Source organism: Coturnix japonica, chromosome 1 (assembly GCF_001577835.2).
Source record: "Coturnix japonica isolate 7356 chromosome 1, Coturnix japonica 2.1, whole genome shotgun sequence".
NCBI lineage: Eukaryota > Metazoa > Chordata > Aves > Galliformes > Phasianidae > Coturnix > Coturnix japonica.
Genome location: NC_029516.1, coordinates 119,311,576 through 119,334,557, shown reverse-complemented (window position 1 = coordinate 119,334,557; position 22,982 = coordinate 119,311,576). Strand labels below are relative to the sequence as shown.

At 41.8% G+C, this 22,982-nt stretch overlaps 1 protein-coding gene across 9 annotated transcripts in view; it reads left to right on the top strand.

Annotated features, from left to right (window-relative positions):
* CRACDL (CRACD like) overlaps nucleotides 1–22,498 on the top strand; it is a 53,723-nt gene extending 31,225 nt beyond the window's left edge. For 7 of the 9 annotated variants that reach the window (XM_015850726.2, XM_015850731.2, XM_032441665.1 and 4 more), the window contains exons 4-11: nucleotides 2,101–2,236; nucleotides 2,592–2,756; nucleotides 3,394–3,462; nucleotides 6,798–7,028; nucleotides 8,661–10,269; nucleotides 19,283–19,473; nucleotides 21,147–21,282; nucleotides 21,955–22,498. In XM_015850726.2, the coding sequence (XP_015706212.1) occupies nucleotides 2,101–2,236; nucleotides 2,592–2,756; nucleotides 3,394–3,462; nucleotides 6,798–7,028; nucleotides 8,661–10,269; nucleotides 19,283–19,473; nucleotides 21,147–21,282; nucleotides 21,955–22,100 (2,683 nt within the window). In that variant the 3' untranslated portion in view covers nucleotides 22,101–22,498. The remainder of the gene's footprint in view (nucleotides 1–2,100; nucleotides 2,237–2,591; nucleotides 2,757–3,393; nucleotides 3,463–6,797; nucleotides 7,029–8,660; nucleotides 10,270–19,282; nucleotides 19,474–21,146; nucleotides 21,283–21,954) is intronic. The other 2 variants (XM_015850708.2, XM_015850761.2) reach the window with 2 other exon arrangements.
* The last annotated feature ends 484 nt before the right edge of the window (nucleotides 22,499–22,982 follow it).

The window sequence follows — 22,982 nt, the reverse complement described above, 5'->3', positions numbered from 1 at the left end:
TACTTAGCTTATATTTTATCAGAATTTTCTTATACTCCTATGACCTGTCTCCTAAGGATTGTTAACAAGTGTAGACGTCTAACCATTTATGCCAGATTTTGAAAGCATGAAAGAGATAAGGGGATGACTGCAATTGAAATCAGCAGGAACCAGAGGCTCCAGAGCTTTTCTTTCCTCTGCATAGCTGGGATTCATCTGACCAAAGGACAAATGCCTGCATCTGAATTAATCACCAGCTGCCTTTTACGATCAGCTGATAGTAGTCAGCATTTCTAAGAAAAAGCTCATACCATTCCTGTGTAGACACATGAAGTTACTCTGATGAACCATTTCTAGATGTGCCTGTTTCTCCCCACTGAGTGTAAGCGGGAGCCTGGTGTGACTGGCTCCAGCACAGATAGTGTCTGAAGTTAGACAAGATGCATCCCAGTCTCCATATCTCAACACCTCCGGCTTTCATTCAGGCTTTTCCAAAAAACGCTATCTATTACATTTCATCCAAAATTAACCATGAGAAACGCGGTACAAAGATCAAATGTGCTCCTGGATGGACAGAGGGAGCTCCATCCGTGTATGGAGTGCAGGCGAGATCTACAGCTGTGCCAAGGGACTAGAAAGGCGGCCCATCCTGTCCATTTGAAACGGCATTGTGCGATGCAGCCACTAGGCAGCGCCAAGCAACCGAACAAAATTACTAGCGAGTGGTAGTATTGGCAAGGCTAGCAGTAGTCCAGCTTGAAGCCCCAGGAGTTCCGGGTTGGCAGCAGCAGGTCCAACACCGTTTTAGTTCAACAGTATATTTTTAAGACATAGATGGTGAGATTTTCTCTCCCTCATGCAGCTCAGCGAGGTCATGTCCAAGTGGGGACAGGCTTTGGCTGTTTTTGCCATGTCCCTGAGCATTTCATACAGGGTTATAAAATTATTATTTCTTAGCAGTTGTTTAGATAAAAACCATGAAATACCATGAAAGGAAGGAAGCGTAATGAGAGCGCTCATAATCTGAGGAGACATCTAGAGCACCTCCACTACACATCCGGGAGGTGTGTGTCTGCTAGAAAGGGAAAGCAAGGACAGCATGCAGGAGGAATAAAGGTGCACATGCAGCAGTGCTGCTTAGCTGGCAGCTCTTGCAATCTTTGTAAGATGCCGGTGCATTGAACAGCCATTGCAGTCCAGGCTGACACTTACTTTACAAATTGCTATAGCTCTCTGACCTTGGATGCATTGTGGAGATCACATTTTCACACAGATAAATCGCTCTTCTAATGTCTCTGATGCATTAAGCAGAAACAGCAGGCTTTCCTTCCTTCTGCAGCAGGCATACAGATTAACTTTTTCCTGCAATTGTTTTATCCAATGTATTTATAGCAGACATTGCAAGGAAAATGTTACTTTTTTGCCATGTTTGTTTGTGTTTCTGAATGTCTCTATGGCAGTACCTAGGATCCAAAAATACAACTGTTTTTCTAGGGAGTCTGTTCAATTAGCTTGATGGTGACTTGAATCCAAGCAGTTCTGTGTTCTGCTTTGCCATTTCATAGCAGTCAGATTTTTAAAAATTAGAAGGGATTCCCAGAAGAAATGCCATATGCACACATTTCTGGTCCCTGCTCAGTTGAGCTGTGAACTAAGCAGAGGAAAATGAGTGCAAGAGACCTCCTAGCAGCCAGCTTTCTACCCATATGTCTCCACTAACATTCCCATGAAGAAACAAGGTGTTCATCCCCCACACGTAACATTTTTAAGACAAGTTACTTGCTGCATCCATCGAAAGTAGGAATCAGAACATGAGAGAAGCTACCAACAAAGCTTTCTTTGCTTCTTCTCACCAGGCCACAGAGAATGTCCCTGAAAAAACACAGCCACAGGCTTGTAAGGAAAAATCCCAAGGATCTTGTAAAGAATGGGATCTTGGAAGCACAGTGCTTAGATTCACCTGAATAGTGCCACATAGATTCACCTGAATTACTGTTTGTATTTGTGGAGAGGTTTGGAATTGCAGATGTGATGGGTGCTGCAAAAGACTACCTGAGTTAAGATTAAAAGGACTGGCAAAAGATGTCTGCGTGTTTTCACTTGTTTGTTATGTCATTCTAGGACCCACAAGGGTATTATGGGAAGCAGAGCTTTGTCTCATGACAGCATTTTCATCCCTGAAATTGGACAAGAGTCTGCAAGGCCAGTAAGAGTATTTTCTCAAGAAAATGTTTCTGATCGAATCAGAGCTCTCCAGGTAATTTGCACGACAGACTTTTCTCAGAAGCAAATGGAATGTCCTTCCAGGCTTGATTTCTTCTGTAATGTTTATAGTTGAGTATTAGATTAGCAAGTAGTATCTGTCTGCAGCTTAATCAAATGTTGCACATATTAATCAGACAGTGGTATCATACCTCAGTTCTACTGAAAAGGTATTTGTGAAATGAATAGGCTGTTTGGCTCCTAAAGAGAATCTCTAATGTGAGATGTCCTGTTGTCTTGACTATTCAGTTACAAAGATAATGTAACTTACTGACCTGAACTAGAAAACATACTGGGGAAACTTCCATCATGATCGATCATGTGTTCATGTTTATTTTGCCATATTGAAGATGAAACTCCAACCTACCATGAAACTGGGACCTCCACCTCCATTTGGGTATCACGCAAAGAGGACAGATGATACTGGGACCAGTTCTGAGGATGATGGATTACCAAGAAGCCCTCCAGAAATGTCTTTGTTCCAAGAAATCCTAAGTTCAGGCACGGCAATGAGAGTGAGTAGCTGTGGTGTTGACAGAAAACAGTGTTTAATTACTTGTTTCACCTATGTGCTGGAAGTAGAATGAATTATTTGGCTTACTATATGTATTGCTACTTTACCTCCAAGCAATTCAGAAATACTTTATTTGAAGGGAGAAAGTGCTCTGCCTCTGCAAACAGTTAATTAAAATCTCTGTTCCTGATGAAATATAAAATAATTCCAGAAAATGCAGAACTGAAAAAGAAAGTGTGTTTGTGTGCATTCGTGGAGATTCTGCTTTTTTAGGAACTACAGAGAGCTGCCAGTCCTAAAAAAAAGTCTGAAAAAACTGTATTCTTCCTTGCATGTGCTGATAAGAGAGATCTCTTCTTTTATGTTCTTCTAGGCAAAATAGAAAAAAGGATCGTAAAATAATTTGAAACCGTTTTGTCTTTTTAAATGGTAGTTTTGTTATACATAATTTCATTATCTGCGTGTCTTTTGCTTTATGTTTGCGGTATCCTTACTAATCTTTAAGTCTACTGAGAAAAACAACTTATGTTGTCAGTATCTGTGTGCTGTGTAGACTGTTGCTGTGTAGATGGTTTCTGCTAATTTATCCATCTCATTTGTCATCTTTTACTGAATCTCTTCCTCATTCCATCCCACAGTTCTCTGACCCTCACAAGCACCTTAGCTCTTTGAGTTTAGCTGGAACAGGCAGTGAAGAAGAAGAACAGGTAACTTCTGCAATTACGTGTAGTAGTCTTCTAAGAAATGCAAGGCATAAATATTACCTTTTTGCCTGTCTGCTGCAAAAACAATCCTGTGTGTATGTAGTTGCATGTCCATTCATTTTGCCTTTTTAATGCCTGTCCTTCTAGTATAAAGTTATGGTTGTTAAACAGCATAATTCTGACATCTAGTAATCTTCTTTTAACAATAGTTAAGCCTTCTAAAATAATTCATATCCTTTGGCAAAATTTACAGACATGATTTAATCTCCAAACGCAACCAATCAGATTTAGATACTAAAATGGTATCCTTTTTTTAAAGATGGGAAATTGCAGTAAAGACAGGTTAGGTTACATGCATACGTTAGGGGAGAATGGTCCTTAAGGAGCCACAGACAATATCTATATCACAGAACCACAGAATGGTTTGGGTTGGAAGGGCCCACCCAGTTCCACCCCCTGCTGTGAGCAGGGCTGCCCCCCCACCAGCTCAGGCTGCCCAGCCTGGCCTTGGAAGCCTCCCATCCTCCAAAATCTGCCCAAACTCTTGGTTTAAATACAAAATTACGTCACGCTGCTACAGAAACTGTTTGATGATAGTGAATGATATTACTGCTCAGGTGACTGAGGTGAAGTCTTTAGTGGGATTGTGACCACGTGAACCAGCACAAGCTGGGAATTCTGCTGAAGTGATATTTTCAGGACTTGAGTATAAGCAAATAGATGACTTTCTTCAATCAGCAGTCAGATGTTCTGGCTGATTAAAGAGCTGTTTTGAAAGGCTCTGAAGAGTCCCTTTTAGTTGTCTGCAGCTGGAGTCATGGTAGAAACAACACGGAGGGTAAAAGAAAGCGTGTTTTCTAGAAATAGTGGGAGAAATGGAGGGGAATTGCAAAGAGGAAATAGAGAAGCTAGTCCTGAGCTGACTACTTCTTGCTAATTATGCAAAATGTATTTTCAGGCCAGCTGCAGCAAGGCTCAGCAAAGATTTCTGGCCTTTTCTTGTTGGATTCCATATTAAACCATTTAAAAAACTGCTTATATGCAGCAAGGTCGTAACATTTTCAAAGTATAGAAAGAACATGTGAAGAAGGTATTTCTTGAAATCTGGTGTAAGCAGACTGTAAATAAAGTGTTCAGTCCAGATGCGTATTGGCTACGGAAGGATTTATGTCTCCCTTTAGTTCCATTAACTTCACTCTCTGACTCACTCTCTGACTCCTGAGACGCCACTGTGACTCTGTGGTTGCTCAGCTTTTTCCACGTGTCCCATCATTTAGCTCACAGCACTCTTATCCCGGTGTAGCCATAAAGTAGCACCATCAGAATGCTTTCCTCTTGAACTGCAAGGTCTGCTCAGCGTTTCAGAGAGATTAGCCGTACTCCTACAAGTCAGAGGAGACTGCTTCACAGGGATGAGAAGTTCTGCACAATGTAACGCTGAGATTTTGGGTAGCAGTGACACCTTGCTGTGTCTTGGAATCCTTCCTGGCTCAAACAGGAAGAAAGAGAACATGGTGATCCCATCCACTCCTTTGGAATGGGCTTATTTGCTTCCCCCTCCCCATGCTAATCAGCGGTACCAGCTGAAGGACAGCTGAGCTGTGTGTGTGTGAGGATTGCAGGATGGGGTCTTCCTGCTGGTACCTCCTCCAGCAGAGTTGGCCAGAGCCAGGCTCCATGAGACAGGCAGATTTTGCAGTCAGCTCAGAGCTGGCATTCAGTTGGGCTGCTGAAATGTAAGTGGAAAAACAAAGCAGATTCTCAGTTTTCCAGTGTATTCGCCAGTGCTCAGCACTGCCAAAGAGAAGATATGCAAGTTGTCGAGGAAAAGCAGGAGTCAAAAAAAACCCACAGCCAAATGAAACAACAAACTGAGAAAACAAGGCAGGCAAATAGTGATTTGCCTTGAAAGAGAACATGTGCTGTGTCTTTGTCATGGAGCTGAAATGTCAATGTATTCACTGTGAGGTACTAATGTATAATGCAGCCACGTATCGTTTGTTGTACATTAGTCATGTTTGAATACTACACTGCAGATATTGTAGAGTGGAAATTAATGAGAGCATCCATTATTCAGTGGCTGAGATGCTTCTTATTTTTTTATAACTGAAAGCGTGATTGAAAGCTGTGGATCCAGCCTGCCCTAAAATCAATGGGAGTTTTTACCTGGTGGTTCAGGAAGCTGTAGCAAACCCTGGGTATATTGCAAAATGTCCTTTATCTGCAGTGCATAGTGCAGAATTCTACTTACAGAAAATGCTGATGCTTTTCTCTTACCTAAATATAAAATCAACACTGCTCTCATGTAAATCCATCCTCTTTGATAAAATACCACTTCCAGAGCCTTCCACCCCGCAGAACAAAGTATGACAAAGGAGGAAAGCTTTTCTGATGCAATGAATGGGAATTTCAAGCCTACAAAAGGAGTCTTATCAAGAGTTGTCAGAGGTTATGTTAAAGTTATGACAGATAGGTTAGAAATATCATTTTGCCTATTGGCAAAAACTAAATCAGAGGGAAAGGAAGAACCCTGTTGCAAGTCATTTTTCATAGTTTTTTCAGTCTCCTTTCTGTGTCAGCTCTGGGACTTGGGTAATTCTTGTGAAGCACCGGGGGAAACTGAATTCCAGCTTTATGAAAGTACTACGTCCTTTGGAGCACTCAGGAGTTGTTCTTGGATGGGTTATTGTTCAGGTTGGAAGTTCCAGGCCACTGGTAGGAATTGTCTGTCATTTCCTTTCCCAGAATAGTCTATAAATGAGATGTTACATTTCAGGTAAACTCCCTAGTTACTTTGCAAATATAAGTACATGAGGGAAAAAAAAATGCAAGCTGACTTTGGCAATGATGTCATTGACCTTTTATTCTTTTTTTTTAATTTTGAAGGGTGTTGTGGAACTGGAAGAGACCTGATGCAGTTTAGGAAGCTAGAGATGTTCCAGCCAGACATAACTGTGGGTAGGAGCGTAATAGGCACAAAAGCTGGAGGAGGGACCCAGAAAGGAAACCAGCCCTTTAGGCTCTGTGACAGAGCACTCTTCATAAATCTGTCTTCTGAAACATGTTGACTATGTATTTTTGTGCTTCAGATCTTTTAGGTAATTAAATATCAGTTGTTCTTCCACACTGGACAGTGTATCTTAATAGCCACGTGGCTAAAAATTCACTGTTGCTAATTACCAGCGTTCTGTGTGCAGCATTAAAGGAATACGATGTTTTTCAAAGGACCTCAGAAGGAAAACTGCCTTAAAATGCAAATAAACATGCCCCTTTCTTTATTGTTATCGTCATGTATTGGTTTCTTTTGTCTGATTTTACCCTTGGGGATTTTTTTTCAGGTTACACTGGGTCCTCATTCTAGATCTCGCTCTACAGATGGGCAGCTGTACCCCAGGCATGGAAGTGCTAAAATGAAAGCTCCCCATGACTCTGACAGTAGCATTTCACCTGCTGCAGATTTTGAAACTCCACCTGAGCTTTCTTCATGCTTGGATAACTCTGCTGCTAAACATAAGCTTTTAATAAAGCCCCGGAACCAGAGGTCCAGTAAAATGAGAAGATTTTCTCAGGTAATTGTGAAAATAAGCAGTCACCAGTGATACCAAAATAGGAAGTTATTTCTGGACTCTTTGTTTCAGATTTGGATGTGATAAGAAAAGGCGTATTGTGGCATTGGTTAATAGCTGTTATTTCATGGGACTGTGTATCTGGAGTAGACAGTAGCAGCAGCCTAAATATTATCAGATCACTTGTCAGCTCTCGTGACACAGCAGTCTGTGTCACAATTGAAGAAATTTACCACGCAGGACAATTTAGTATCTTGTCTGTGATGCACAAGCTGGGGCTGAGTGCTTCATTTCTTACTTAAATAAATAAAGTGGGAAGATGTTTACAATTAGCTTGTGTAGTTTTCCTGGTCTGAAAGACATTAGTCTCTGATAGACTTGATGGAGGAGCTGCTTTAACTTCCCAAATGTAATTAGTCTGATATTTACAGGAGGTACAGAAATAATAAGTGGTGATCTATTAGCTGGAGACAAATTCTGTTTACTAGGACTCTTATTTTTGACTCATAACATAGGAGGTGCTACTTATACAATTGCTTTGTCCACTCTACCTGTTCGCTGACATTGATTGAGCCCTTCTGTTTTTTCATGAAGAGCGTTTCAGTGTTCAGATAATAGAGTTATTAATATTTTCCTGTTCAACCCTGCCTGTGCACTTTGCTTCTGGCTTATCTGCAGCTTCTTTTACATTCTTGGGCCCTCACTAGAAGTGCAAGAGGCACCGGAGCCTTATCTTTGCATTGCACTTATGAAACAAGAAACTGGGAAAATCCTAATATATTCAGAATGCAAATTTTGTGTTCTTAGAGCAAGGGCCCATACCCAAAATATATATTTAACCAACAAACTACAGTGAATCAGGGAGCTAATATAAGCACTATGTGAAAATGCATATTCAGCAGCTTAATAACATTTTCAAATAATCCTGTATATTTAGGCAGTCCTTAGCTTATATGTAATCACAAGACCTCACTGGTGACTACACATATATTTGTGAACTTCTATGAAATAATCTAATTCTTGGGGGGTGGGCAGGAGAAAAAGACTTGTGCACAAAGGAGGAAAATTAATATGCTGTATCACAGTGTGATCAGACAGAAAACTGCCACATGGGAGTAGATACTCAGCTGGCAGAGTGTGTCAGAACCTGACAGGCTTCATAGTTTTTTGTTCTTCCTTCGATGTAGGTTTATTCTTTAGGAAGAATGGCTTGTTTCATTTTTATTGCTATTGTGGAGTAGCAAAATACAAAGGGGACAGATTTTCTCTTTCAAATGCTGCTCTTTGCCTATGAGAAACACAGTGTATCCAGTCTGCTCAGAGGAATCAAGTGCCGAGCATGCGCCAACGGTCATTGTTTTGATGAACTTCCCATCTATAAAGGCATGAAAGCCCTAGTTGTGCAGAAAAGAACATCACTGATTGCTTTTATATTGATTAAACACATTATTTCTGAGTCTTCATAGATAAAAATGCATCCAGTAGGTAGGCTAAGAAAACAGCAGGCTCAGTGTTGGAGGCAAGTATTGCTTTCCTGTCTGAGATCTTGGTTGTAAATGCCATGTTTAAAAAAAACAAAGCAACAACATACGAATCTGCACATAGTGATGGAGCTTTCTAAATTTTTTCTTGCAGAGGACCCAGTCTGAATCTCTGACTGATTTGAGCTGTACACCAGAAGAAGAAGAGGATGATGAAAAGGAGATGCGCGCAGACTTGCCAGATACTGTATTCAAAACCAGCGATCAAGAAGTGCCTTGCAGCACATCTACAGTGCAGGATGTGGCTTCCTGGCAAAAGCCCGGAACGCCTGAGGACCTTCCCCCTGCTTTGAGACTGGCAGTGACTCAACCCATTTCTGAGCCTGCTGTTGCACAGGAAGCTTTGCTTCCAGAGAATGAACCAAAGGGCTGCCAACCAATGCTAGATACATGTGTGAAGTCTGAGTGCTTGCCGCTGTCAGAAGGCAAAAGCTCCACGACTTCCCTGCACTCTGCTCCAGATGGAGAAGTACAAAAGCCAAAAGATTGCTCAGCAGCTTTGGTTCTGTTCTCTGGAAATGTACATAGTGATGTGTCAACTAGTTCTTTAAATAAAGGAAATAAGGAGCTTCCTTTTGTGTTTTCAGCACATGAAATACCATCTGCAGAAAGTATTTCAGCTAGTAAGAATAATAATGTTTGCTTGGAAGAGTTAGAAGAAAACATGCAGTACGATGATCAGGTACCTGTGGAAATGTTTCGTAACAAAGAGACAAAGAAGGTGACTGTTGTGTCATCAGAGTCTAGCAAGCAGTTTTTCATAGGTTCTTTCCAGCCCATGGATTCATTCCATCCCTCTTCTTCAGCCCATGAGGGATCAAATGCTTCCCAGTCTCCAGAGAAAGCAAAGACTGTAACAGCAGAAGCACCTGCTTCTGGTAAAGAGAACAGTCAGTCAGTGGTTCACAAAGAAGAGATTTTGGGGAAGAAAAATGAAAAAGCTGCCAATGAACTCAATGCCTTGAGGAAATTCTCTGTCTCCTCTGCACGGGAAAGGCCAAAAACCAGAAGCCTACACTTTCCAGAAGGTTCAGTCTGTGAAAATCCATTAAATACCAGGTTCTTCCTGTCCAGTGTGAACGTCTCCTTGAAAAACGAGAAACTGAGTGAAGATGTGCAGAAGGGATCAGATCTGGAAGATAGAAAAAGTAGCGACAAAAACCAAGCTTTGCTGCCAGAATCTGACTCTGAAAACATGGTCCGGTCTATGGAAATTTTGGCTGTTTGTGGTTCTCCAGCTGTTGATGCAGTTCCAGTGCAAAGTGATTCTTCTGCAGTATCTCAGAATCAGCAAAGCTGTGAAGATAAAAATCCCTTTCAAGTAAAACTTAGATCCACCTCACTGTCCTTGAAATATAGAGACCACTTGTCATCCGAATCAAAAGGAATTAAAAGATACAGTGCAGAATTCAATTTAGAAAATGAGGGATTGACTTTCTTTCTCAAAGGCGATAAGGCAGAGATCAAAAATACAGCTGATACAAATATTGATGGTTCTTTAAATGAGAAGATCAAATCCAAAGCAAAGTCCTCTGAACAGCTTAGTAGCAAACCTCCGTTGCCTAAAAAGCCAGTCTTGCAAAACGTAACTGTTCCAAATACTAATGCATGCAAGGAGAAGCAGGACAAAACTATTCATGCTCCTGAATCCAGAAATGAAGACGGAGACGTGGAGAAAAGGCCAAATCCTAGTAAAGTGCCTGGTAAGACTCCTGATACTTTGTAAGGTTGTCTTAACTTGCGAAGAATGACCTTACCGTGTCTGATTCACGCATTCTGTTGCGTGAATCTCAACACAGGTGAGCTGGAGCTAAGGGTGATGTTGCTCCCTGATTCTTCCATTTATTTATCAGAACAACAGCAGGGAAGAAGCAGCAGACAAAGTAAGGCATTTTTACCTGTGATATTTCCGTTTCATACCATTGTTTAAAGGATGTTCAAAATGGCACTCAACAAATACAGGGCATTAGCAAGTATTGTGAAAGAGAAATATCAGGCTACTAAATGTCCCCATTTAGAGCTGCTTTCTGGCAATTCAGAAGGCAGGAGAACATACTGAGTGCAGAGCCCTGTGTGAGGTGAATGACTCAGACCTGTAGACCTTTTCCTGCCATAGTATTGAGACAGAAATACTGCTAACTGCCTGGCATGCTTAGCACACTATTTATACATTGTCTCCTATGAGTCTTGCATGTTCATTTATTCGTCTTTGCCATTACTCACTCCTTGTTTAAAAACAAGAATTAGCTACCCCGCAGCTTGCTGGACTAAGATCAAGTCTACTGCAGATCGTTAAATTGCACCCAGTTGTCTGCATTGTAAGCCAAAACATAATTGGGTTAGAGTTAAAAAATTCAGTCCTCCGGAGACCAATATATTGTGTGCCACAGGCAGGGAACAGAAAAGGCAACACTGCCGATGTCTTTGCAACCACAGTAAACGAGTTAAGTACACTCAAGCAATTATAACTGGAAAAACTCTGCTCTTCTCTTTGAAGGGTGACCAAAAGTGAGGGAAAAAAAGTCTTTAGGTCATTCCAGTATGTAGGAGGAACTTATTCCCTGCCTCAGTCTGTCTGGTCATGAGGCTGATCTTAAGAATGTGAGGAGGTGAGGTTTCTGCATGCCGCAGCAGAGCTAGCCCTTCAGGTTGCTGTTTTCCACTGGGGGTCAGGCTCTGAGCCTGGAGAGAGGGAACACTAAGCTGAAAGAAGACCTAGGAATGCGGCAAGCCACTTGTTCTGTAGAAAAGCCTCTTCCTGGCCCCACAGACAACTTGCTGAAGCTGAGCAAGAATGGGCACAGCAAAAGTGCAGTGAGCGCTGACAGGTGCAGGAGGAGGAGGAAAGGAAAGAAATGGAGCTGGGGAGCACATTTCTCCTGCCCTCTCCTCTGCTCCCGCAGCTCTGGGATGAAGGAGCCTGGCCTCACTGGCAGGGCTGTGCACATCTGGAGTTTGACATGGTGCTGCTGGTCCAGTTGCACTATTTCAGATGTGTTCCTCTCCACCTGGCAGTATTACAGCAGATTGGTATGGCCTGGTATTGTATGACATAGGGATTCAGATTTGCCTGTAGCGGTAATTGGTCTTCTTATCTAATTACTCACTGTTATTATTATATCATAGTGGTTTTCCAGCTTTGAACAGCTTTGTAATGTATTCTGCTATTTTAGCATGTCAGGAGTAAATGCTTAATTCTAAATAGAGAACACTCTACTCCAACTTGACCTGAGGTCTTTCTGGGTCTTTCCTGTGCCACTACAGACCTTTCTCCTTAGAAATAGGATCAAGTCACTACCTCAGCCTGAGCTGGCTACCACAGGTGAGGTACCCCACCTTCTCCAGCCATCTGGGCACAACAGCAGGTTTTGTGGGGGGGAATTAAGGAGCATCACACAGGAGAGTTGCTGTATTACTTCTTTAGGGCATCCTCAGCCATGAGGGAAAATGGGACAGTGCAGAACTCCTGTCCAGATGTCATTTTAAGCTCTTTGAAACTATTGCCTCAGCCCAGTGACTCAGGAGAGTATCTTTGTAAGTGGCAGAAACCTGAAAAGCACTATCAGCATCTCTCTTGCAGGGATCGATCATGCGGCTTAACAACAAACTCTGGCAATCAGATATTCTAGGCTGCCCACTTTATTGGTTTTTTTTGTCCAATGATCTTAAGATCTGTGGTTGCTATTGAGGAACACTTGGCACTGTCAGGAAGTTTCTGCACGCAGAGTGTTAGGAAATTCCTCTGTTCAACAGGAAAGCAAGCTGTGGAATCATAATGCAAGGGAGTGTAATACCCTTTTCCTATACAGTCATCTGCAGAAAGTCAATCTACTGTGTCACAGAATGAACAGGAGCAGTTTGGTTGATGGAGCTCAATTTTTGGCTTCTCAGCATTCTTGGTACCAAAGCCCCGTGAGGGCTGTGGGCAGGCTGCTGTGCCACCAAGGGGAAAGCAGCAGCTGCAGATAATCCCCTGCTCATTCCCCAGGTGGGAATGAGCAGGGGATTATTTGGTCTCTGTGCAGCTGCAAGGTGACTTTTTAATGGATGTGTGAAATCAGTCACTCTATCTGTCCAGAGAAGGAATTTTTCCAGAGCTAAAATCACAAGTCTTTGCAAGAATTAAAAAAATTAAGCTGTGTTTTTAGGGGTTGATAGTCTGTAAATCCTGTAAAGGGCAGAGACAACACATGCTAGCAAGTTATTACAAGAGCAAAGCCGTAAGTAATACCCATGTGGATGTGCACATGAGAATATTTTAAAGTCATTGAGTGTAGCAGAGAGATGTTCTCTAAAAGAGAAAAGGAACTGGGAGTGCAACAGTGTCTGTAATGGCAAAGGAAACCGGTATGCATTGCCTAGGAAATCTGGGCTTTGAAGCAGCAAAAAAAAGGTTTCTCTCTACATAAAATACACTGCTCTAGTGCTGTCCTGCCTATAGCTGAAAAGAAGACACCCTTCTATTTTTATTTATTTATTTATTTAGCCTAAATATATTTGTTTTTAGGTTGTGTCAAGCTCTTTTGTATTATGGCTGCTTTCCAGCAGTGAAATAGAATTCAGTGCAAACATAGCACCTTCTGGCATAAAAAAGACTCTCCTGGTATCAGTGGTGTAGATCCAACCAAAAGTCAAATTCTTCACGGAGCTTAAAGAAGGAAATGCCAGAAATACATTGCCAGATCTTGTCGAATTCTGTGCTCTGAAATTAAGGAACTGGGTGTGTATTTGTATGCATGTCGTACATTAGTAAACAAAGAGAAATATTTAGGGCAGGGTATATACTAAATGCCATCTGTGTTTTTAAGCTCTTTTGTGGAAATACCTGTTGTTTCATGACTGACCAAAGATATAACGATGTGGAATGCACACATGAGCAGTCTTACAAAACAATGACACGTGTATATGGGCAGGTTATATCCCTGTATATAGTTGTTTGGATTAGTTAAGAATATGTTTGCTTTCAAAATACACAGTGAATACGCAAGTTAGCTTTGCTGTTACCAGAGATATGTCCTTCAAGCAGTTGTAATATTCTGCTTGCAAAAACATATGGCAAAAGCAATCACTCTTTGCAGTCCTCGCAGGCATAAGATGCTCATTATCAGGGACAGGATCTAAATGTTACAAAGAGCCTCTGCAATGTTTTGTCCACACAAAGGTTTTTAGATTTAAAGAAAACAAGTACAATATCTCAGGCCATACCTAAAACAAATCGATCCTTAAACCTCAGGGGTATGTTAAAATATGTCTTTGTTGTGGTTATTCACATATGCAGTGCACACTCACAACCTTACACACGTTTGAATACACTGAGTGTATCTGTCTGTCAGCAGACAGAAGTAGGCATGTATTTTTCTCACTTTTCTGTGTGTGCATACACCAATACGCAGTAACAAGTCAATCATAGATCCTCTCTAGTCCATAAATAGTACTGTATCTTCATCTTGTTGCTCACACAGCCAGTCAGATAGATGTGAAAGAATAAACCCAGCTATTGATGGGAAGTGTCTGCTTTCATATTCACAATATTTAGGCAGAAGAAATTTCATTTGTAAGAGCAGAGCCATAGTCTCTAAGGAAAAGGAAATCTTTAGTAAAATGGTGAGGGAAATGGATACTTGCATTAAACAACTGTAGCAGGGAAATTTCTCCCCTTAGGGAGCACTGGGCCAACCCTGCTGCTATCAGACCCAGCTGAGAAGAGCTTGGATGATTCTTATCTGAGAGGAAAGAATTCAGAAGGTGAGAGAGGGTTCTGTTTGGTTTGGGAGTTGTCTGGTAGTGAGACTCAGAGCTGTGGAAGTGGTGAAGGGCATGGGCCTGGCTGCCAGCAGCCTGAGCAACGAGGCCTGTGAAGAGGCCTTCAATGGCATGTGCTTGGTAGCTGTAGGTGGAATGGATGGAAGAAGATTTTGACTTATTATCCCTTATTAGTTTATGAAGTTATTAAATAGACAGTTGAATAGTGTATTATTTAAATGTACTGTAATAAGAACCAAAGAATGTAATTCAGAGTTCAGTTTTATTTGGAAATTTTGGAGTGTGCCATGGAAGCAAGAGGCTCAGCCCTGCTTCACGGAAGGAGAACTGAAGGACAGAGCTGTTATGGAGTTTGTGGCATGTCAGCCTTGCATAGATTTCAGCAGAAGATGCTTCTGCTTGCATTCAGCACTCTGCAGAGCATACCCACGGGGAGCTCTTGTGCTAGCTGCCATGTGTGTGACTTCCGTCAGAAATGGGAATTAGACTGTGCTTTTGAGTTCTCTTGGTTTCACTATGGCTAGCTGGTTCCTTAAATGCTGAGCTTTGATGTGTGGTGCATGGTGAATTATAAAAGCATTCTGACTGCCTCGTGACCGGATGAGATAAGATCGGAGGCAGGACTTATTCATGGGATCTAGATAGTCACTGAAATGAGGAAGGTGTGCAGACATCACATCCTGTGAATTGTTGCTTTTTGAGAATGCTTCTGGCTTCTCAGTGCTCTTCAGAACCCCAGAGTCTCATAGGAGAGACTCAGTTCACCTTAAACTCTGAGAGTGACTCTCTCCGCCATACATTGTCCTGTATTACTTCACCACCTTTCATCTTTTGCTAGTACCATAAAGCAGCTGGAACAGCAATACATGTATGTTGACACACCACCTTCTCTAGATGGATGCAGGAGGATGTGAAGGACCTCTGGGCAATGGGAAAGATAGTGGATTGTGAATACAATGCAGGGTGTTCCTCATCTTGCAGTAATTTTAGCTGACTGATAAGGGAGAAGGTAGCAAACTCTGCAGATTGCATCTGACTTTTTTTTGCTGAAGAAAACATTTCCCTGTCTGACATACTTCCTGTAGCAAAGACTCACAGTAGCAAGAGTAAAATGTAATTACTTGATGAAAGAAGAGAACCTATCCCAGAAGCAGATCAGCTCTTGATCCTGCTCAGAATAGATGATGGTACTGTGCTGTCGCAAGTCAGGCCTGCACAGGTACATTATCTTTCAACCTTTAAAGGTGTTGATAAAGAGCTTTTTCATTGCTACTATAACAGCAGCATTCAGATACCATCTCTTGCAGAATCATATTCAGCTCTAATTTGGCTGCCTTTTAATTAGTGTTACCTGGACTTCTGGTTTCACAACATGAAAATTATTTGAAAAGCCCAGGTGCTTGACACCTCCCACTGTAATATCTGCCTTATGGAAAATGCTGTTGTAACAGCAGCCTCCTGAGATATCACTGAGGGATTGGGAACCCTGTTGTGCTAGGAAATGCACATCAAAACTGTAGGAGGAGGAATCCTAAATACACAAAGATAACACAGAAATGGAAGCGCAGATAGCAGTAAGACCATTACATATAGTACAGTAAATAGAACTAGAGGATGGCAGTCATTGTCAGTATTGATTGTTTGGTGGGAGCTGAGGAAGAGCAACACACAGCTCAGTCAGTGTTTACAGAAAGCCCCTGTGGTGTGACAGGGAAAATGGGACAGAACACAAAGGGTGATTTTGAATCAGGCAGACTAAGAAGTAACATCCCCAACAGAACCAAGGCAGGTGCTGCGCTCCCACTATCAAGGAAAGGCTGGTGGGTAAGTTGAGAGGGCCTTCAGAGTGAAAACTGGTATTTGTGAGGACCAGGGTATTAAAGGCAGTAGTTATCATGGATGAGGACCTGTGTGTTGGTGTCACAGCTGTACAAGACCTTGTCTTGAAACTGAGGCCTCAACATGGGACAAAAGGGGGTGTTTGGTGGGATGGAGTTACAGGAAGAGGCTGGCCAGGCAGAGGGAGGTTTCAATGGAGAAACATCTTGGTAACACTGATAATACCTTGGGAATATTAACTGCTGTGTGGATATTCATTAAGGGATGCTTCTGAGGAACACCAGACATCACCATCACCTTCAATAGTGGCAGTCAGTCTGCTTATCGTAGCAGTGTGATCTGGGAACTGATGAAGCACGGAGCCTACATTTTCTTGGCAGTGCACTAATGGGTTTTGCCCAAATTACTTACTGCCTAAGTGGATATATGGGCATGACCTACAAACAAAGGAGATAATGTGATTGTGGATATATTAGCAGACATCGCATCAATCAATTCAGCTTTGTGGCTTTAGTTATGATGGTCTTGATGAAATTAGTCCTAATAGAGAAGACTGTTTTGTAGTCCTTGAGCTGCTACTGGTTGTCTTGGAGAAATGCGGAAAACAAGTGAAAGTAGCCTGTCTTGAAAAGGGAGGTGAGGTGTGGAAAATGGGGTAAGAGGGTGGTATATAACGCTTAAAATGAAATACTGAAAGGAGTGACTGAGCTATTTATGAATGCCCACAAGATAGCATGACATGGCATCCCCTCATGACACTCTTAGAAGTACAGTCTTGGTGAAGCTATTCATTGGGTTGGTGCAGAGCTACTGATTGTGCTGGCTATGTTTCAGTGTCATTTTAATGGTGGCCATCCTCGTTCTGGCACTATTCAGTATTTTTAAGGACATGGGTGACAGATCTAAGTGTATTTTTCTTACATTTGCAAGCTGGAAAGCCTGTAGGCACAGTGGAGAACAAGAATAGAAATCAGAGTTCTCTTGAGAAAGTGGAGACATAGTCTGAAAAGAATAATTTTATTATAGAAAAGTACAAAGTACTGCTCTGTATGTAAAAATAATCAGATGCACAGATATGAAAAGGGAAGGGGAGAGGGGAAATAAGATGATCTAGAGCTCAAAAACTAAACTTGAAATAAGAATAAGGTAATACTGCAAAAAAGCCTGATGGTAGTGACTGATGCGTACAGGAGGCAGTTTCCAAGGCACTTGAGGTAGTCCAGATTTAGGACCAAATTAGGACAGTACCTACAAAAGCACCCAGATAATATAACTTATCAGAAAAGCTAATAGATAGATAGATAGATATGGTCTAAATCTTCAAATGCACAACAGATTGTCATAAGGACAATGTGAGTAATCTGCTCACAACTGCAGTGTATAGGAAAAGAAGTTTAGATTTATATTAGAGCAAAGAAGATTTAGCTTACCTGATGGGGAAAATAATCTAGTGGAGAAAGAACAGCAAAGTCTCTGAACAGATTGTGTGGGGAGGCTGTGAGTTCTGCCCCGTCTTTGGAGGGTTTTAAGAACAGACTAGACAAATTTTGGTCAGAATACAGCTTATGTGAAATACTGCAACTCATCCTGCCTTACATCTGAAGGGGTAGACCAGATGACATTGGACATCTTTCCCAGCATTAAATTATCGTCATTTAAAATGAGACAAAATTGAAGTAAGGGCAGCCAGCAAAGAGAAGAGAATGATTATGTGAGGAACAGCTGTTGGCGTGGAAAGATGGGGGATGTGGGTGGCATGCAGAGATTCGGAGTAACTTGCCATGCAGGAAGGAGGGGAACTTTTCAGTGTCCTGGGACCCTTCTTTGTCTATGTGGTGTCTGCACAACTGGGTTTCCTGGCTTCTTTTCAGAGGTTTCCCTACAAGATCACATGAGGTAAATGTGATGGGAAATTCTCATGTCGGTTGGCCCTATATCTTCCTTTGCCCTTAAAGGAAACCTTGTTTTCTCTTTTTGTGGTTTTTAGCTGACATAGGCTTTTTAGTTATGTTTTCATGCTAACTAAATTCTGGCGCTGGGGCCACGTTCTTCTAAATTAGATCACAGCTCTCCAGAAATGTGTGCCATCTCCACAGGGTCCTGAGGCAGAGAGGCACAGCTCCATGCCAGCACAGCAGCCGAGCACATCTCTGAGCAGGATACTGAAGAGATAACAAATGTTTGTAAGGGGCAGAATTATGCATGATTTTGGGATGGGGATGCTTAACTTCAGCTCTGAAATAGCCTTCTAGAAATTTGGGAAATGTAGTGACCAGAAGTGCCCGGGAAACGTTAAGCTGTCTTTCCCTATGTTAGCACTACTGTTATTCCTCACATAAACCATGCATTGGCTCCATATTTGTTGTAAAACTGATGTTTGGGTGCAGTGTAAACCAATCCAAGCCAAAGCTTTTCTCTCAATCCAGTTCTGTCCAGTCTACAGACAAGGTTTCCCTGCACAGAGTGATTGAATATACAGCATTTCACTTCCCCATACCTCTGCATATCACTTGTTCCCTAATAGCGAATGTGAGAAAAACAGAATAGCACTTTTGACCCTTTTCTCTAGGAAATGCGATTTTTTTCTTGTCTTTCTGAAATCTCCGCTCTAGTAGAGCGTGATGAGAGCAATTGGCCCAAGCGCAGAACGTGGTGGGTGTCAGCAGTGTTAACAGTATTTCTGTGTGTTCAGGCGATGGGGGGCTGTGCCAGAGAGGCTATAAAGGTCACAGGAAGGGAGCAACCAGAATAAGGCACTGGCTGCTGCTGTATGGGAATAGGAATGGAGGGGGCATAAGGGGAGACCCTGTAAAATGGGTGGTTTCATAAAGCTTGATTGACTTTCCTGAATCTCCCCCATGTGAAGGCCGTGGCGTTGGACTCTAACTGAAAAAGGGTGAGAAGAGGTTTTCCACCAGTAGAGTGGTAATTTAGTGAAAACACGAGGACTGTGAAAACATGAGGATTGTTCTCTGGAGACCAATCTGAAAAGAGTTCCTATTTACTCAGGCTTATCACACTTCATGTGACAAATCAGCATATTGAGCAAGTGAGAGCTGAAGCTAATTACAGCTCTCTTTCAAATAACCATGCGTCTAAACAATCTGTCAACAGAGAGGAGCGTGTCTTTGGTGACTGCTGGAGACTCCAGAAGGGAGCCTGACAGTCCCGCAGAGCCAGCCTGGATCACCATCGCAAGGCAGAAGCAATGGGGAACACAGCAGGAGCTTGATGGAGATAAACCTGCCACTCCGGATACTAAATCAGATACAGAGAAACAGAGTAAAGAGAAGGAAAGAACAGAGGTACTTACAGTACAAATTTTGTTCATATTATTACATTTCCTTAATATTCCTTTAATCCGCTGCTATTTTACTACTCAGATGCCATAATGATGACAGATACTTAATGAGTATAACCATAAGCAACACAGATGCTGCTTTCATAAGTGTGTTATAGATGCAGAATTCCTTGGTTATTCACATAAGTAATTTTATATGTCCAAGAAATCCTGGAACGATGTGAGGTATGTATTTCGTAGGTGCCTGCTGCATACTTAGCAGAGGTCAGGTGTGGAATGTAGGCTAAGATAACCAAAATGCAGTACTGTATTGTACCATCTCAGAGCAATGGGATCAATGCAATACTCTCTCCACCATTTCATTGAATCCCCTATACGATCTAACACTGAATGTAGAGCCCAGTCCCAGAAGGATTTTAAAGCAACAACGTTTAAATGTTTGAGAAGTGAAACAGGATAAAAATAGCATTTGCACTTGCAGACGTTGCCAAGATATAAATTCTGTTTCTTTGTATATAACTGAAATGCACAATGTGCTGCTGTAGGATATGGGCTTCAAAGATCCTATGCAAAAAAAAAGGTGATACCGGTAGCAAGTGATCTTCCCAGGTGACAAAGCTGTGCTAGCAGAAGCACTTGGCATTAATACAGAATACTGACAAGGCTTCCCTGTTACTGGGCTGGCTCATGGAGGCAGCAGCGTGTGAGTACTGCTGCCTGTGTTGCCTCATGCACAGTAAGGGCCCAGCAGTGATGCAGGAACATGAGTGGCTTACACCAGTTTAGCATTCCCAGTGCAAATGACCTACTTTCTTGCTTAAAATGGTACTATAAGAAACCCGATTACTGTATTATATCCTGGAATAGAAAAAGATGTCTAGATGATGAAAAAAAATAGCAGTGGTTTAGATTAACAGGAAGTAAAACCTAATAAAATGTCTAGGAGAGATTGTAAACTGCAAAAATACTCAGCACTGTCATAGCAATTAAAACACAGAGAGTTTAAATGATCCCAAAGTACAGTTTCTGTGTCAAATAGGAAACTCCAGATTTTAGCTGGCAGCGTTCCCTAAAATTCATGCCATACATTTCATTTCCCTGTATCAGCGAGCAGAGAAATATGCCAAGATGCTCTTGACTGCTGTGTGTGAGGCGTGGTGCCACTGTGCTACTCCTACTCTCACACGACACCAGGCACTATCAGAGTAGTTTTTTATACTGGCAAGAGAAATCACGGGAGGATGTGTTTCATTTCCTTTTCATGGAAGTTTACCTTCAGTCCTCCAAAACTTGAATGCCCTAAGCCACAAAATTTGGGAGGTAGAAGGGAAGTGTGAGAGAGTGAGGCTGTTTGTAAATCCTATGTACGTTAGCGGAGGTTTCCAAATGGCTTGGCATATATTTTGTCTTTATAACAACTTACTAGGAGACACTGTTACAAATAAGAAGATAGACAGAGGGATAGTTTTGGTTTTTGAAACCAAGTATTATGGATGCTAATGTGAAACCCATAGAGCTCTCTGAACAGGTGTCAATTCCAGTGAGAGGAGTGAACCAGTGTGTGATCAGTCTGTGTGACCCTTAGATCATGACAGGCATCAAATCCACTCCTTTTGCTCATATTCTTCCAGGCTGGTCTTATTTATTGACTGTGTTATTAACCTTCTATGTACCTAGGTGTCAGTGAAACAGCAATGGAACAAACAGTCACACTTAGCACCTAAAATCACTTCTGAAGAACAGAGGAAGGAGTCAAAGTCTGAAGCAAAAGAGCTGCTGACAAGAACTGATTCACTGTCACATTTTGTCTCTGGTAGGAAAGAAAATGCTTAAAATGTATTGCTCTTACCTTGAAACCTTGTCTTAAGAAATCCTGTTTGAGCGTACTGGAGAAGGAGTAGGGGTTAGATCCTAATTCCTTCCCTGGTCCCAAATCACCTAGGGCAAATTGTTTTCTCAGCACTCATAGCTGGAGATTTATGGTGCTGCATTCTGCTTTGATTACACTGTAGTCACAACTAGTGTTGAAAGAAACGTGAATCAGCAATGCCAGATCATTTCACAGGATCGGGTCCCACATGTAAAAGGTAAAATGCATGCAGAACTATTTTCAACAGCGTTCAGTTTCCGTGGGGTTCCCTAAGCACACAAGAACCACCTGTCTGCCCATCAGTGGGTTGAAGGCTGGGAGGAAGGCTGAAATGAGTGCTCTTGTTTGGCCTAGGTGTGAACTCAGGGCATGGCAAAGAATCGAGGTCTTCTTACTGCTTTTTATAAGTTTAGGAACCAAGATATATTAGTCTTAAAAAATGTATTCTTGTGTTGCTGTTAGTGGTTATTGCCTCCATAATGTATCATAGGAGTTTTGATGTGAAATGCAAAGATTTTCTGCTGAAGAGCAAGACTCAGCAAATTTTTAATGAAAGGGTAGAATGTAGAGCTGCACAGCAAGCTGGTGTGAAATGCACCTCTGTTTTATTCACAGTAGCTCAGTCACCGGCATCAGGAGATAAAGATGAAATCAGCCACTTGAAGAAAGCCAGTACTGCTGCACCAGACCAGCCGTCATGGATGGAACTTGCCAAAAAGAAGTCTCAAGCTTGGAGTGACATGCCCCAGATTATAAAATAGAATAATGCAGATGAATAACATCGTTTATAAATAAGTCAGCTACTTAATTGAACTTCTACAGACCAACTAGTCACAGTGAAGGTTATCTCTGATACGCGAGAAGGCTCTTACTTACTATACAGCTGTGGAGAAAGCGTGCAATAGGTGCAGTCAAAAAGTTTACCTTAAGCAATTGTAGCAATCAGGATTGCAATGGCAATAGATGACTTAAATTATGCTGAGAACATTCTTGCACTTTGGAAAACAAAATTTCTGCTTTACATATTTCCTGTGTTTTCTTCCTTCAAGGATGTTTTCATCAAAAGAGTATCTTTGCTAAACTTCGCTGAGTTTCAGTTGTTGCTGTTCTGTTTGATGTAATTTTTTCTCCGTTTACATTTATAAACCGTGCACTACCATTCTGGTTCTGTTGCTGAGTGTCACTGGGATTGCCTTACACCTTTCCTATCACACTGTAGAAGCGTCCATGAATGGCTTCTAGTGAGCGCTCTGCTAAAGTGTGCTGCTTGGACTCTGTTTGATGAGCTGAACCAGGTGGTCCAGCCTCTGATTGTAGGTTACATTTCACGAGGCACAGCAAATAATTTATGCATGACCATGAATAAAAATTGCTCAGGTTCTTCTGTGAGCAGCCTTGGTTGCATGATATTTGCTAGAAGGTGAGCAGTAAGGAAATAGGACTGAAGTCGGAAGCTCATGGCAATTACTTTTCAACCTGAATTTATCTGCAACTATCTTACTCTTTATGTGACATCGTCATTCTCAATTAGGAGCACAGTGTTAGCAGCAATGGACAGTTTTGCAAGCTAACAATAAGTCCCGATGGGGAATTTCCTGGAAACTTAATGCCTGGGAATTAATGCTAAGGAAACTTAGCAGTGG